The sequence below is a fragment of the Leptonychotes weddellii genome, chromosome 1 (genome assembly GCF_054177405.1).
Source record: "Leptonychotes weddellii isolate Sample4059 chromosome 1, ASM5417740v2, whole genome shotgun sequence".
Lineage (NCBI taxonomy): Eukaryota > Metazoa > Chordata > Mammalia > Carnivora > Phocidae > Leptonychotes > Leptonychotes weddellii.
The window spans coordinates 78921830-78936969 of record NC_138369.1 but is presented as its reverse complement, the minus strand read 5'-3'; the positions used below and the strand labels follow the sequence as shown (position 1 = coordinate 78936969).

The 15140-nt window shown below is 48.6% G+C and overlaps 1 protein-coding gene across 1 annotated transcript in view; it reads right to left on the bottom strand.

Moving 5' to 3' along the window:
• Window positions 1–15140, bottom strand: part of EPHB1 (EPH receptor B1) — a 396322-nt gene that overhangs the window by 104204 nt on the left and 276978 nt on the right. Inside the window, exon 5 of the mRNA XM_081798416.1 lies at window positions 1624–1959. Within this exon, the coding sequence (XP_081654542.1) occupies window positions 1624–1959 (336 nt within the window). The remainder of the gene's footprint in view (window positions 1–1623; window positions 1960–15140) is intronic.

The following is a 15140-nucleotide window of genomic DNA, read 5'->3' as shown; positions in this document are numbered from 1 at the left end:
ACTCTCCAAGGGAAACACTGCTAACAAAGGCTGCCCGTGTTCCGTGCTCAACGTGATCCAGAAATTACCATCCCCTTTTCTTTGGGGAAGACAGACTGTCACAACCTTTGTCTCCGTGGTGCTGGGGCTGTGGTCACCAGCTGGAGGCTTCCACACTTCCACGCCTGTTTTCTCACTGCACACGCATGAGTGCAAACACGTGACCATACACATACATACAAACATGCACACACGAACACACACATGCTCACGGCAACAACGCAGCCATCTGGACAGCCATGCTCTCCCACAACACCTTTTTTTCTCCTGAGTTCTGACAGCTTAAACCCAAGAGTCATCTGCCATCAAAGATGCCTGGTATTGAAAGAGGCAGAAGGAGCCTGCGGATGGGGAGGTGAGGAGCAGACGAGGACAGAGTAGGGAAGAGGAGGTTAAGAAGGGGGAGTGACACGGAGGGAGAGAGAGAGAGAGAGAGTAAAGGGACGTGCTTGGCTCCAGCTATTCCACTAACAAGCTGTCCTTCTAGAATCTGTTGATTGGGAAAAATCCATAATTCCAAATAAGATCACAGTCCATTGCCCACGACCCCCACTGCCTATAGACTCTCCCTCTGCAGTCTTGCGCCGTCACCCCAGGGGAGAGATTGCTCATTTCTCTCTAGCTCCCTCGGTATTTACCGCATATGCACGGTACACACGCCTCGGACGCACCATGCTGCAGATTTGGATTGTGCATCTATATACTGCAAATTCTGCAGTTAATGAGTTTTCTGGGAGGAACAGTGGTGTCCAGGTCTCACTGTATCCCTACAGCTTGGCACACATCAGAGCCTAACTAGCCCTCTCTTAATAATGAGTGAGTAAATAAGTAAGTGAGTGAGTGTATGAATGGACTGGTTAAATGGATATAAAAAGAAATGGATTGTTGCAAGAGGTGTAAAAAGTAATAAAGAGAAAAGGTCAGAAGAGTAAGGGATACAGAAATAAAGAGGAGAGAAGCAAATGTGTTCTGAGCTGTGCATGCCACAGGGATGTATGGGCTATCAGGAATGATTTATTGCCGACGATCTGAGGTCTCTATCACAGCATAGCATTCATTTAAGCAAGCTATACAGGAGAATGCACTCTTGAATTACATGGTTTAATTGAAAAATAATCTATGAAGGCAATACTCACTCTATCACATGATTCCTGGGAAGTTTCTTTCATCGAGTTTTCTGATAAAGCAGCACTGGTGTTCTTAACATCGTGCAGGGCTTCCACCCATCCACCTACCCATCCCCCCATCCATCCGTCTGTCCATCTACCACCCATCTGTCTATCTATCTTTCCAAAGGCACTTGTTGAGCCCTAGCTGGATGCAGAGTACTGGGTTCTACTTGGATATACGTCTTTGCTTTTGTGCTGAGCGCGAGAATATCCCACAGAATCCAGCTCACCCTCAGAGGTGAAACACTACACCTGTTTCCTCCATGGCCGCAAATGCCCATCGCCTGACGCCTTCGCTCCTGGGAGGAGGCCTGCAAGCAGAATGGGTGTGGCTACAGCTTTGCCCCTTCATAGAGACGGACAGGGAGCCAGGCACGCAGATAGGCAGAAGGCGCACAGATGCCTCCCGACTTACCAGCTTGGTTCGTGGTGATGTTGACGGAGACATGCTGTGGGGGAAAGGGGCTCTTGCTGGAGACTCCGTTGACGGCCTGGATGTCGAAGGTGTAAGGGGTGTGGGCCCACAGGCTGCTGATGGAGACTCGGCCCTCGGTCAGGCCCAGCTGCCGGGGCACAAACTCCACGTTGTCGTCACAGCGGGAGCAGCTCCGACGGTCTGCGCGGCACTTTCTACAGATGATGTTGTAGGTCACATCGTCCCGCCCGCCTGTCTCCCTGGGCGGGTGCCACTCCAGAATGATGGACGTCTCATTGACGATGGAGATGACGTTGCGGGGGCCTGATGGGACACCTGGAAGGAGACAAAGAAGGGCCTGGTGAGGCTGGGTGGAGGCTTCCTCCCCAGCCTCTCTCCATCTGTCTTTGGTGGGTTCCCACCCTTGTCACATGCACTCATCATTTCCTGTCCCTCAATCCCAAATCTCCACGCTCCAATCCATTCCGAGAAAATGTGGTGGATGGAGATGACAACTAGCCGCAAACTCCCCTCTCAGTCGTCCCCGCTGGGAAGACTTCTTTCAGCCATGTGTGCCAAAGGAGGGGAGGTTGTGAGGACCCAGCTTCAGGCCCTTTTGTTCTCAGGACTACGCCGCTTCCCCTGGTCAATGCAAGTGTAGAGTATGTATGTATATTAGACACTTACGGGATTCCTATCTTTTCTTAATTAGTGTAGAACTCAAGGGTTGAGGGACACGAGTGGCCCATCAAAAGTCCCAACAGATCCTGGCATCCTGCACAAAACCTCACACAACTTGGGATCTGTGTGGTGTGTACACGCTGGGGGTGTTTCTCTGCAGGACAGGCTGCTAGATCACGTGCACAGATGAATACTCACAGTGCCCAAACTTTGGTGCATGAAGACAAGAAGCAAAGTTGGGTGGGAGGTTCAGACAAGCCACCATTTTTGACCCCATGACATAAGAAGAGCATAAAGGTTTGTTCCAGACACTCTGCTATAGCTGCTTTACACGCATTTACATGGGAAGATACAGTGATTAATTCAATTTTATAGAGAGGGAAGCTAAAGCTGGGCATGCAGACTGGCTGTAGATCATGTGGTCTATAAGAACTGAAGCCAGTACAGAGACCCACGTCTGCCTGATTCCATAGCTCATGCTCTTAACGACAGCCCTCTGCTGCCTGCTAGTGAAACCGGCTATCTTTCCCTACTAAGGAAAAAGCCGTCTCCCACTCTGGCCTTACACTGGTACAGTACTCCAAAGGTTGATGGTCTGATCTGTTCACAGACAACAGGAGACTTGAACAGCCTCTCTCTCCTACAAACCAGCCAGGCTCACTGGGAGTCAAGGACAGCAGCCTTTCCCTCTGGACAGCTCTGTCTATAGCTGCTCTTCATCCTGTGGCAAAGGTGGAAATGTCTTGTTAAGTACTAAATTCTAGAAAGCCTGGTCCTTTGTAGAAAGGCAAGCTGTTTCTGAATTACCGGCCACAGTGCTGGACATTTGATGAAGTCGGAGAATCTCCTGCCCAAGAACAGATCATAACCTTAGGTTCCCCAGCTGAACACTGTGTATCCTTGATGTCGAACGCTGAAAATGAATCCTACCCAGAAGCCCCCCTTCCGAACGGTGGGTCCACTGGAGCAGCCACTCCGGATAGTAATGCATTCAGAATTTACGCACGTGACTGTCGCCAGCTGAACGAAGACATGTGTAAAGTGGTTCATGCTGAAGACAGGAATCAAATGCCAACAAATAAAATGAAGGAATAACAACAAGGTCGGGGGGCACCAGGGAAGGATTCTGTGTTGAATCAGTCAACAGCAAGCAGCTAGAGCAGAAAGCAAATATTAAATCGGATTCTATTAAAATGTGAAAGAAAATCAGTACTGTACTATATAAAGCCCATTAGGCCTGAGCTAAAGCACAACTTTCATGCATGCTTGTGACAGGGCAGGATTCATGAAGCATTTTTACTGAAGTCTTGCAAATAGCGTTCGAAAATTCCCCACCCATCTGCCCAGGGATAAATATCCATCTCTTCTCGAATCAGCACACAGCCAGGGCGGGGAAGGTAGCAGGCACGGCCGTCGGCGGGCTCTTACTACGCCAGGCCAGCTTCACCTCACATTGCACTAATTCATTAATGCGCATATTGGCCAGTGCCTGGTTTGGACACATCTGTTTGCTCAGACTGATGAGATTCGGACCACAACCTCCCAGTGGTCAGCGCCACTGTTCCCTGTCTCCGCAGACAGCCCAGCCTCTGCCACAAGCCACCGTTTCTCATCCTCCTAATAGATATGTTCATCAAGGGCTCCCTCTCTGCAAGGCGTGGGGCAAATCCTCTAACGGTGTTCTCTTACTGCATCCTTGGGACATCGTGAGGCTCTTACTGGAAAGCAGCCTTGGGCGATGGGGCAGGTACAGGTACTGCCTGGGAGAGGGACCACCCATCCTTCCCACCCTTTGGAGGCTTCCCCATTGCAAGTATCTCCTTTCTCCCCGACCTTCAATGTCACCCTCTCCCCTGACTCTACCTTCTCCATTTAAACACCCATAAATTTTTGCCATTTTAAAACCAAAGCACCATCACTGGCATCTTTCTACATCGAACATCCTCTCTTCTTTGCCCTCCAGCCGAGCTCTTCAAAATGGAGGTTCTCCTCTCCCCTCGCTCGGCCCAAGGCAGCCCGGTTACTTCCCCACTCTCCCACCACGTCTGCTTTTCCTCTGGTCTCCTACCTGATGAATGCAGGGAACACCCTTCAGTATTCCCTTCCTTGACACCCCGAGTCCTCACCAGCCAGACACATCTTCTGTGTCCCCCACGGATGGACTGTCACCACAGTGAGGGCCCATCTCTTTTTCCTCAGAATATTCCCTTCCTCAGGATCTCCACCACCTCAGAACCCCATGCCCTGTGGACTTTTCTGCCCTATAGCAACAGCTTGCCCGTGAATCCGCCAACATTGCTTCGCGTCCCTCCTATCCATTCTAGTCTGCTGGAGTGTGAGTTCCGAAATGTACGTGAGATCATGGTGTTCCCCTGCTCAAACCCCAATTGCCCAAAAGTCTACTTTCCGTCCACATCCTTCATGTCCCCTTGTAGTTGTGTCGCTTGGGATCTCATCCTTGGCCACTGGATGCTCGCCCTTACATTGTGACCAGTAGGAAGATTCCTGTGATTTCCTGTGCACACTCAACTCTCTTCATGCCCCCGAGCTTCTGCACAGTGTTCTCTGCTGTCTGGAATTCTTTTCGTCCTTATCTGCTTGATGAACTCCTGGACACCCTCCAAGATCTACCATTCATTCCACCAGGAGGCTTCTCTGAGGCCTGCAGTCATGTGCCCCCCACCCCTGGGTTTCCATAAGTCCATTTTTAAATGCTAACACAGATCCCATCACTGCATTGTGATGATCTCTTCCTCTGTGTTGTCCTCACCACGTGGCCTCCTGGTGGGCAGAAGCTTGTGGTTGGCTTGTCTCCGGGGTTCCCGTGCCCCAGCTCCTTGCCCAGGGAGAGGCAAATTCCTTGCACCTGGTTTGACCTCTGCTCAAGGTGCATGGCCTAAGATCACATGTGTGCCCCCTACTCCAGTATGAGAGGCCCTGCTGTGGGGCAGAGGGAGGATACAGATGCGGTAGCACTCAGGACCACTGCTTGTGCCCCGAGTGGTAGAGGCTTTAGTGAAATAAAGGTAGCAAGTGAGGAGCTGGCTTAGAGAGGCCTTCCCTGTCCCTTAATCCAACTGTGTCCATAGCAGCTGGGAAGACCCCAGTCAATGCTGCCCCATGTCTGCTCCCCCACTTAGGAAGAAGAGTGGTGTGTTTCCAGGAAGACTTTTTTTTCACGTTTATTTAGAAATAGACTTCATATAAAGCAACTACTGTCCCCATCTCGTTCATGGCTGCATTCCAGAGAAATACATCTGCGGGGGCATGAATGGGGGCCTATAGGACCCATGGTTATTGAGTCCAGAACTGCATATAGCAAATCTTCTCCTTTCGAAGAGAGCTGGGAGAACCTAAATATGTGTATCCTCAAAGGTAGAGATGTGTCTTGTTATCTCAGAGCCCAGCACAGTGCCTGGGCTCCCAGTGCACACCTGTGCAGGTGGCCTAACACTGGGCCACAAACACTGACTGGGATCCTGATCCTTACTTAGTCATTCACTCATTCATTCCTTTAACAAATATGCCTGTGCTGTTCTAGGCACTCAGGGGTTAGGAAAAAGCCAGACAGATAAGCCTCTGCTCTTACATTCTGGTAAGAGAAAACAGATAAGAAAGAAGGAAACCTCGAGATCAATGAGATGACTCAGATAAGAGTAAGTGCTCTGAGATAAAATAGCCCCCAGGTTAAGACTGCCTCCCAACAATGCTTAACTCCTGCTCCCTTTCCCAGGAAGTTGGCTCTGGGCAGGGCAAGCCAGGGCCCAGGACCTGGGTGGCTAAAACATCAATGGTCCCTGGTCTCTGCTCCACTGGCCTAATGGTAAGAGCCAGGTCCCTGTCAGCAGGCTGCTCCACCTCTCCTATTCTTGGAGAGTCTGACCAGAGCAGGTTCAGGCCCCAGATGAACCACCCTTACCTATCCAAGCTGCACTCCCTGGGTTTGAGGCCTTACCCCTGCAGGGAGCATCCGCGCAGAACCAGAGCTCCCAGCCACATCCCCAGGAACGAGGCCAATTGAGACAACCACACAAAAATGTTAAAATGGGGAGTGCAGAGGGAAGTCAGAGGGAGAAGAAAATCTGTCATCTCCGTCAGCAAAAGCCCTCAGTGCATGCAGTGACAGGGCTCCGAGCCACAGTCTCCTTGTCTAAGCTCCCTGCTCTTGCGTCCATGTCCTCGTTTTTCTTAATTACATACAGACAGGCTTTTTGAAGCTTCTCTGATCTGTTGCCACGGTTACTACTGATGAAAGCTTCCTGTGAAAAGGGCTAAAGAGACTCAGTCCTTTTAAAAGATGGGAAAACCATTGAGCTGGTTTAGTGGGAGGGGCATGGTAGGTCCTAGGTTATGAGGATGGGGCTCCATGTCTTCCAGAATGTGCCCAAGAGGTTGGCTCAGCCTGCATGAGTATAGTTGGTATTGGGACCCCAAAGAGTTAAACAGAAAAGATCCTTCTAGAGGCAGGATTGGCCCAAGTGTTACCATATTGAGATAGAATCTCCTGCTTCTTAATGTGATTTAGGCCAGATGACTTTTTTTTTTTTTTTTTAGAAGAATGGAAAGACAGGGTGGGTGGGAGAGAGTGGGTGAGTGTATTTGTAGGCATTAAGCTGGAAATAAGAGCACTCCTGAATAATCAAAGGGAAAATCTGCTGAAGATAGGTAAGCCCTGAAAGCCAATTCTTTTATCAGGAATCTTAATAAGGCCAAATTTCTGGTCTCAGAATTTAGATGTGAACTTCAGCCTGGTCCAAGGTGCCAACCAGGCAGGGTCCAGCTAACTCTATATTGCCGCAGCCAGGGTCTACAGCCTTGCATCCCTCCCCATGGGGAGCTGGTGGGTGACAACGGTGATGAGGTAAAGCTTTCCAGGGAGACCTCATGTGCAGATTGTGATCATGCTGCTTTGTGTCAAGTCAGAGGTGGGCTTCTCCACATTGTGTGCACAACCCCTTGAAGAATCTGATGAAAGCAATGAAGATTTTCCCCAGAAAAATGGACAACTGCTTGAACACACATGATTTTTTAGAGACTCCCAGGGATTCATAGTTCCTTGTAACTAATAAGTGAACCCCCTAGGGGTTCACAGCAACCAAGTTCAAAAATATTCTCTTGTTGGTGAACCTTGAGAAGACGAACTTCTAAGCCTTAATATTCTCATCTGAAAAAAGTGTTAATTTTGAGGATTTAATGAGATAATATACCCAAAGAGTTTAGCTGTGTGGCTGGCACACAGAGGAACTCCATAAATATCAGCTGCTATTAGTAGTATTGTCATTATTAGATGATCTGGAACCCCGAACTGCTCGTCCAATTAAGACTGATCTTGTGCAGCCCCTCATTCCTTAAACAGAGACCCCATGCCCAGAACTGTGTTGGGCACTGTGAAAGCCACGAAGATATGGAGGTTACAGCCCATGAAGCTGGGGAACCAAGATGCTTTCTAGTAAGGTAAGTCCCCCTACCCATGAAGTATGGGAACTGTAGACACATACAGGTAAGGATCAAAGTAAGTAATACAGACACAAAGAGTTACAGATGTCTGGGAAAAGGTAAGATCAATGCAGAACAAAATACTCAGGGATGGTGTCTGGGGGCCTTGTCTATAGGTTGGAGCTATACAGGAGAACACCTTGGAGGCTATGTGCTCCAGCCTATACACTTTAGGTCCCCTTACCCCTGCAAGCACATCCAGGAAGGGGGAGAACCCTAATCTTGGGCACGGGGCTATATCTCAAGAATGGGTCCTGCTCTTTTTAACCTCTTTGTGCACCTGTATATCTGCTCCCTAATCTCCCAAGAGGTGGTCTGGCTTTGACATGGTATCTGGGCTTCCTTGTTCTCTCTTTCCCTGTGGGCAGGGAAGACCCTCCTTTACTCCCACAGCAAACTATGTCCTCTATTCAATCTTCCTTTAGGAGAAAGGGTTGAGATAGGTTCTGGGAATGAGCCAAGAAGGACAGTTTATACTCAGGACTCTTAAATATTGTAAGTCAAAAGAATATAGAGATAATGTTCTTGTGACTGAGGAGAGTCAAGACAGTAGTTTGGAAAACTGACTGCATACTTTAATGTGGGCTAAGGGTCAAGAGAGGATAGAGAGGGAGATCAGAAAATGACATCAGAGGTAGGGATGGTGCAAAAAGCATGGTGGGGGGCCCAGGAAGACATGGGTGGGGTGGCCCAGGATTGGTTATCAAAAATGACAGTACTATTGGGACAACTCTTTACTTATTGCTCACTATGACACAGCTACTTAAAGAACCATGTCTAAATAATTGGGAGGCTTCTTGGAGAAAGGGGAAAGTCCTTTGAGATTTTATGGAGAGATAGATAGGAGTCAAGGAACATAGGCAGACCTGGAAATGCGGCTGTAGGTGTATGATGAGGTCCTCTATGGTCGCAAAATATGCAGAAAACCAGGTTGTTATACCTTTGCCCTCAATACAGCTACAGGGCTGAAAGCAGGATGAGTTGAAAGGTAATATAAGCCGAAAGAGGGAAATTTTGCAATTATCATAAAGGTGGTAGAGTTATCAAATAAACATGAAGTTAGTTTCATGTTCAGTTGTGGTTCTTTCTTTGGTAACTGGTTATTTGAAAACAATGCCAAACAAAAACAAAAACAAAAAACCTCTATTCTTTTAGGTGCCATGTGTAGCTATGACACTTCTCAGCCTAAGTTCAGCTCTCTTTCTCCCTCTCTTTCCCTCCTGAGACACCAATTCCTCCTCCATCATTCCTGCACTAGGTGTAGAATTCCTGGGAGAGACTGGACAAGAATGAGCACTGTCCTAGAGGAAAGAGCTGTAATGGGGTGCGCCATGCTGGTTCAGAACCTTGGAGAGGGGCATGTGCCTGCATGCTCCCCGTCCCCTTCACAGAGGCACTCTGGATGGCGGTGGGGCAGTTCCTAAGATTCTATGTCAGGCACCACAGTAGTGGTGTCAGGAGTCAGTGGCAGAGGAGTTGTCAGCTCTTCTCATTGGGGGATGTAGGGTGGCTGTTCGAGGCCATATCGGGAAACCACAAGTAATTTATCAGAGACCTGCTGCAAAGTGGAGGCATCGGAATGGACTAGTGAGGCATCCTCCACTCAATAATAAAAGCTAAGAGAGACTTGGGATCCTTACAAAAAGACAGACCAAGGACTGTCTACAGGTTGTGAATGATGAGCACCAGACATCTGGAACACCATTTGCTTAATGTGAAGATGGTAGTGTGTAAAGTTCTGAGGTGTCCCTTCCAAAGAGGCAGTCATGCTGGAGGCCTGAGGCAGCAGGCTAGAAAGGTGAGTGGTGCCTCTCCCATTGCAAGCGAGGCACCCTGGTTGCTCCCCTCAAAATGCAGGCTGTCCTTCTGGGGCAAGGAAGAGAGGTTGTTGAAACCTGGAGAAATCATTGCTTTACTTTTCCTAACAGCTCTGGATCCCGATATTCCCAGAGACAATTTTATGCCACCTTTGGAACCGGTTTAAAATGAACCCAGGGACATAGGCTTCCTGTGGACAGACATCTGTGCCATCTGCATGGACATCAGAACGACAAGACATTGATTTGGTGGAACTCACTTGCTTCATGCTGCTAAGTGAGTGATTAATGCTGGCTGGTTTCCTAGAGTAGATTTCTACAAGGACCATCTGAAAGAGCAGAGCTTTGGTTTCCATTTAGTGGTGCTCTGTCTGGAATTCCAAGTTTTGTTTTAATAACAAACCCTGTATGCAAAGTATGATCTTAGGTATTTTGATATGTTATTTAATAAAATCCCATCTTCCCAACATTCGATGAGGTAGAAACTATTACCCCCATTTTACACTGAGGAAACTGCCTCTCAGAGATATTAAGGAGCTTCCCCAAGTCACTTGGCTGGTGAGTGGTGGAATCAAGACTTGAAGACAGGCCTGGCCAGTCCCAGAGCTCATCCTTAGCAACTCTTCCACCCACGGCGGAGGCACCTAAGGGCATAAGGTGCAGGAGTGATGCACATGCAGCTGGGTGCTGGAGGTGGGGGGTGGGTCTCTCAGGGTGGCAGGAAGCTCTCCTTCCCGAACCGTTCCAGTGGCTTCCCTGGAGAGACAGAACAATGGTGGTTCCAGCACTGTGCTGAGCAAGTCTGCACGTGTTGCTCATTAGGGTCTTGGAAACACTGGGCCTGTACTCAGGCAATTCTTCTAATCATAACAGTTAGTAATAAGAAGAAATGATTAGTCAAAACAAGGAGGGACCCTGCTGAGAGGGATTTCAGGAGCATCGGAGAACCTAGTGTTATACATTTCACCAAACACCAATGTTGGTAGAAAGTACTCCTGTTTCTCCAGCTTCAATGGAGCTAATTGTCTGGGAAAGAGGGGGTGGATTTCACTTTCTGGGAAACAAGACAGCCCCTCCACCTGGTCTGAGCTAGAGCCTGAGTGTCTGGTTGCTACGAGGCTGCAGAAGCCCTGGGAGGATGGCTGAGCCACCTGGACCTGGGGAGGCAGCTTATTTCAGTAGGGATATCTCCCACCACTGCCTATGTGGGGGAGGTATACGAGGCTGCAATTCTACTCATGGTCAGAGGGAGGCTGGAGACAAGGGAAGCCTTGACATGACTCCCTCCTACAGAGTCCTTGGGAATACTTCAAGTCAAGGAAAGCTAGGGGTCATGTCATCCTAAAGACATGGCCTTTGAGACCTCTTTCCTAGCCCTGAAATGAGGCTCAGAGGCCTTGTGGAGTCGTGAAAGATGCACTGGACTCACAAAGAGAAGATCAGGGCTGAGGGCCAGCTTTGCCACAGTGTGACGTTAGGCAGGTCACTTATACCCTCTGAGCCTAATCTTTCATTGATTTGTGACTGATCGATCTAGACTTGTTTACGGAGGCTCCACTGTGTGCTGTGCCCTGTGTATAAGATTATGCTATTCATAAATTCACTGACATCTGCCCTGAGGAATTCAAAATCTGTAGGGAAGGCGGGCACCTGTACAAAGCCACACTGACTGACAAGGCTGGTGGAGATGCACCCCCCAGATTCATGGACTATTCGTTCAATTTTCCTTGGGAATGCAAAGAAGAATCTTCCAGCCATTGTCCCTTTCAGTTCTAAAAGAAACTTGTGCTGCCTCTCTCCAGGTGTACAGGAAAGATCCAGGTTCCAAAGAAAACAATTCAAGGTCACGGGAACAAAAAGAGAAACTGAGAAAGTAGATATTCCTCCCAGAAACTTATAGGTCATCCCAAATCAAGTCCTCATTCTGACACTTCATAGACACACTTAGTCTTAGAACAGGAAGAAACCTTGCAGATCATGGTGTGTCCCTGGTGGTGAATGCCCTCTACACTCCCTGTGTGGTTGGCCAGCCTCTGTTTGAGGCCCCCAGTGATGGGAACCTCACTACTCCCACCACTAGGGAGTCATCTCTTAATGATAACCATAACCTATTTAAAAATATAATGGAGGAAGGTACCTACTCACAGTAGCCACAAAACCCATAAAATACATAGGATTAAATCTCACGAGGCCTGTAGAATAATATCCGCATGAAGACAACTATAAAACTTTACTCAAGGGCACAAAATTAGACCTGAATACCATGCTCCTGGAGGGAGAGGGATATCATAAAAAGGATGGACCTTCCCAAAGCAATCCATATATTCAATGCAATCCCAATCTCAATTTAATAGGATTGCTTAATGAAATGCACCAAGCTGATTTCAAAGTTCATCTTGAAGAAAAAAATGTTTGAGAATGGGCAAGACATTTTTGACCAAATCAGTAATATGTAGGCGTTTGATTTACAAGTTATTGAAACGTTTATAAAGCTACCAACAGTTTAGAAATGATGCCAGAACAGAATATTCTTTCGATGGGAAAAAAATAAAGATAAGTATATACAGGCATTTAGTAGATAATAAAAGAGGCATCTCACTAACATGTGGACAATTCAGGTGGAGTTGATGGGATGTTATTTTTAATAAGATACAAGAACACCAGTATCCCATCCTATACAAAAATAAATTCCAGATGGAGGAAGGAGCTAAACATAAATACTATATAAAGAATTGAAAGAAAATATAAGAGATTGTTTTTATACCCTAGAGTGGAAGGACATACACAAAACCCAGGCAAAAAGTCAATACACAAATCCCCAAAACCAGAAAGAAAAAGATGGTCAGGTCTGAGTTTAAACATTAAAAACGTCAATATGACCAAAAAAACAAAACAAAACAAAAAAACTATACACATAAATAGAGTTAAAAAACAGTGGAGGGCTGGGGGGACATATAATAAATGAGCATCTAGAAATCAATTTTTTAAAATATTTTATTTATTTATTTGACAGAGAGAGAGACAGCGAGAGAAGGAACATAAGCAGGGGGAGGGGGTGAGGGAGAAGCAGGCTTCCCGCGGAGCAGGGACCCCGATGCGGGACTCGATCCCAGGACTCTGGGATCATGACCTGAGCTGAAGGCAGACGCTTAATGGCTGAGCCACCCAGGTGCCCCTAGAAATCAATTTTTTTTAATAGAAAAAGGACAAGAGTTATAAACAGTTAATTCCCAGAAGACAAAATAAATTGGTCAAGAAATGTATGAAAAATACACACTAATTTATAATTAGGGAAATACTAGTCAAAATTACTAGGAGATCAGTCAGATCAGCAAAAAACAAAAGCTGGCCCATGTGTGGAGAAGCAGGATGGATACCCTTGCTAGGGGTGTAAATGACTTGAGTCTTCCAGGAAAGCGCTTGGGTAATACTGAATGGCTTTCTGAGTGTATGTGCCCACCAACCCAGCAATTCTATTTCTAGGTGAATTTCCTCCACAAATACCAGTGTATGTGCCCCCCGAGGTATGTCTGAGCATTTTTGCGGCAGGATTGTTTCTATTAGGGAACCGATGGAGTCAGTCCGAACGCTCACCCAGGGGGTCCTTATAAGAAAGCAGAGGGCATTGGTGTGCCCCCGCCCTAGTCTCTCCGCCCCAGCCTCACAGAAGACAGGATCCGCAGACACCAGCATGCAGATCACGTGATGAGTCCCAGCCGATGAAATGCCATCCCGCACTGTCTCAAGTGGGGTGTCATTAGCTCGGTGCCACCTCACAGGCAGAGGTCCTCCTTCCTGAGGGAAGCAGCCTCACACTGAGGGGAGAGAGCCCTGAACCCAGGCAGTCGGCCTGGGTGGAAATCGGGCCCGGCCACTCACTCACTTACGTGCAAGCCCTTCTGGGCCTCAGCTCTCTCACCTATAAATGGGGATAACAGTAGCACGTAGCTTATATTCTGTGAGACTGACTGAGGAGATCCAGTCAGGGGCTCAGCACAGTGCCTCACGTGTGGAGAGACCTCGATCAGCGCCGGCTATTATCTCCGTCTTGTTAGGCACCCACGTTCCCGACCTGATCCGTCATAGCGGAGCGCCAGGGCACACGGCACGTGAGGTCCACTCAGGAGAGGCCTTGGCCCCAACGCCGGAGCAGGGGCTACGGGCACGGACACGGCTACCCTCATCAGAGCAGACGTTGTCCCTGAGCACGGGCTCGGACACCGGCCTTCACTGGCAAGGAGGGCGAGTTCTCACCTCACACACTGTTCCCCCTTTGCTGGCCAGCAGACTGCGTGCTCTTTGCAGGCACTGAGCGGCCTTCCATCTGTGCTCACTGAGCACTGTCAGGGCTTGGCGGCGACCACAGTGTCCCACTGCCCACGGCCCACCTGCCCCGCCAAACCGCCCACCTTCTGCACACGTCAGGCCCAGCACAGCCAGCCTGTACCGAGCTTCCTCTCACTATGCAGATGCCATGGCCTCACTCCAGACGGCACAGTCGAACATCCCTCATCCCCATTTCCAAGGTGAACAGAGCTCAGAGGTGACCCAGAGGAGCTGCTCAAAAGGCCGCCTTGGGCGTCTCTTGCAAGCCTGAGCCCACGGCCATGCAGAGGGCAGCACACAATTACCACCATGGCCCTGAGCTTCTCCCTACAGAATGGGGCGGGGGGGCAGAGGGACCTTTGTGTCCAGGCAGCCTCTGGCCCTCCGCCCCTTAGCCTCTGAGACAAGCCACTCTTCTTGATGTGACTTTAGAGTCAGAGCACTCTTGATTGAGGGCCACAGAGGTGGCCTCTGGCACTGGCCCTTCCAAGGCTGACTTCAGATTGCAGCCTGCTCTTTCCATGCAGAGTCACCTGTGATCATTTATCCACTGGGGAGTCCAGCCTTTAAGCCCCCAGCCAACCCCATGTCATAATAGTTCTCAGGTATCTGGCTCTGATGGGGCAATTCCCAGCCAATTGTGTGGTAAGTTTCTCAGAAGAGGAGACACAGTTTCAAAAGAAATCACTACAAAATGCTGGCATCCCAGTCCTATGCCACATACAATTCAGAGAGCACGAACATACCCAAACTGACTATGAGGCCCATTTTTGTTAATTTCACCCACCGTCCCACACAATTCGGAAGCCCTCTTGGCAGGCATCACAAGCATCACTTTCGTACACTTGCAGTTAAGGGGAGAGCTCTAATTATTCAGGCGGCTTTTGTTCTCTGGACGATGTTTGTATACCTCCACATTAAGTTGAAAGTGACTTCCTTCTAAATCTTTGATGACAGGTAAAGACACCTGGTGTCCTGGTCTTTGTCACACACAAGTGATGCCACGGTGATGTATGTGGGTCTCTGGTTCTGGCTTCCTTGTCACATTCACATGTATTACTAAACCAGGAAATCTGGAAGGTCACAGTTCCGGTTTGGGAAAGGACTGGCTGATACCAGGTTTCTAACATGGCAACTGGAGGGTCAGGGAATGAAAGGGGGGGGGCGGGCTAGAGCCACGGACTGCACTTCCCCCTC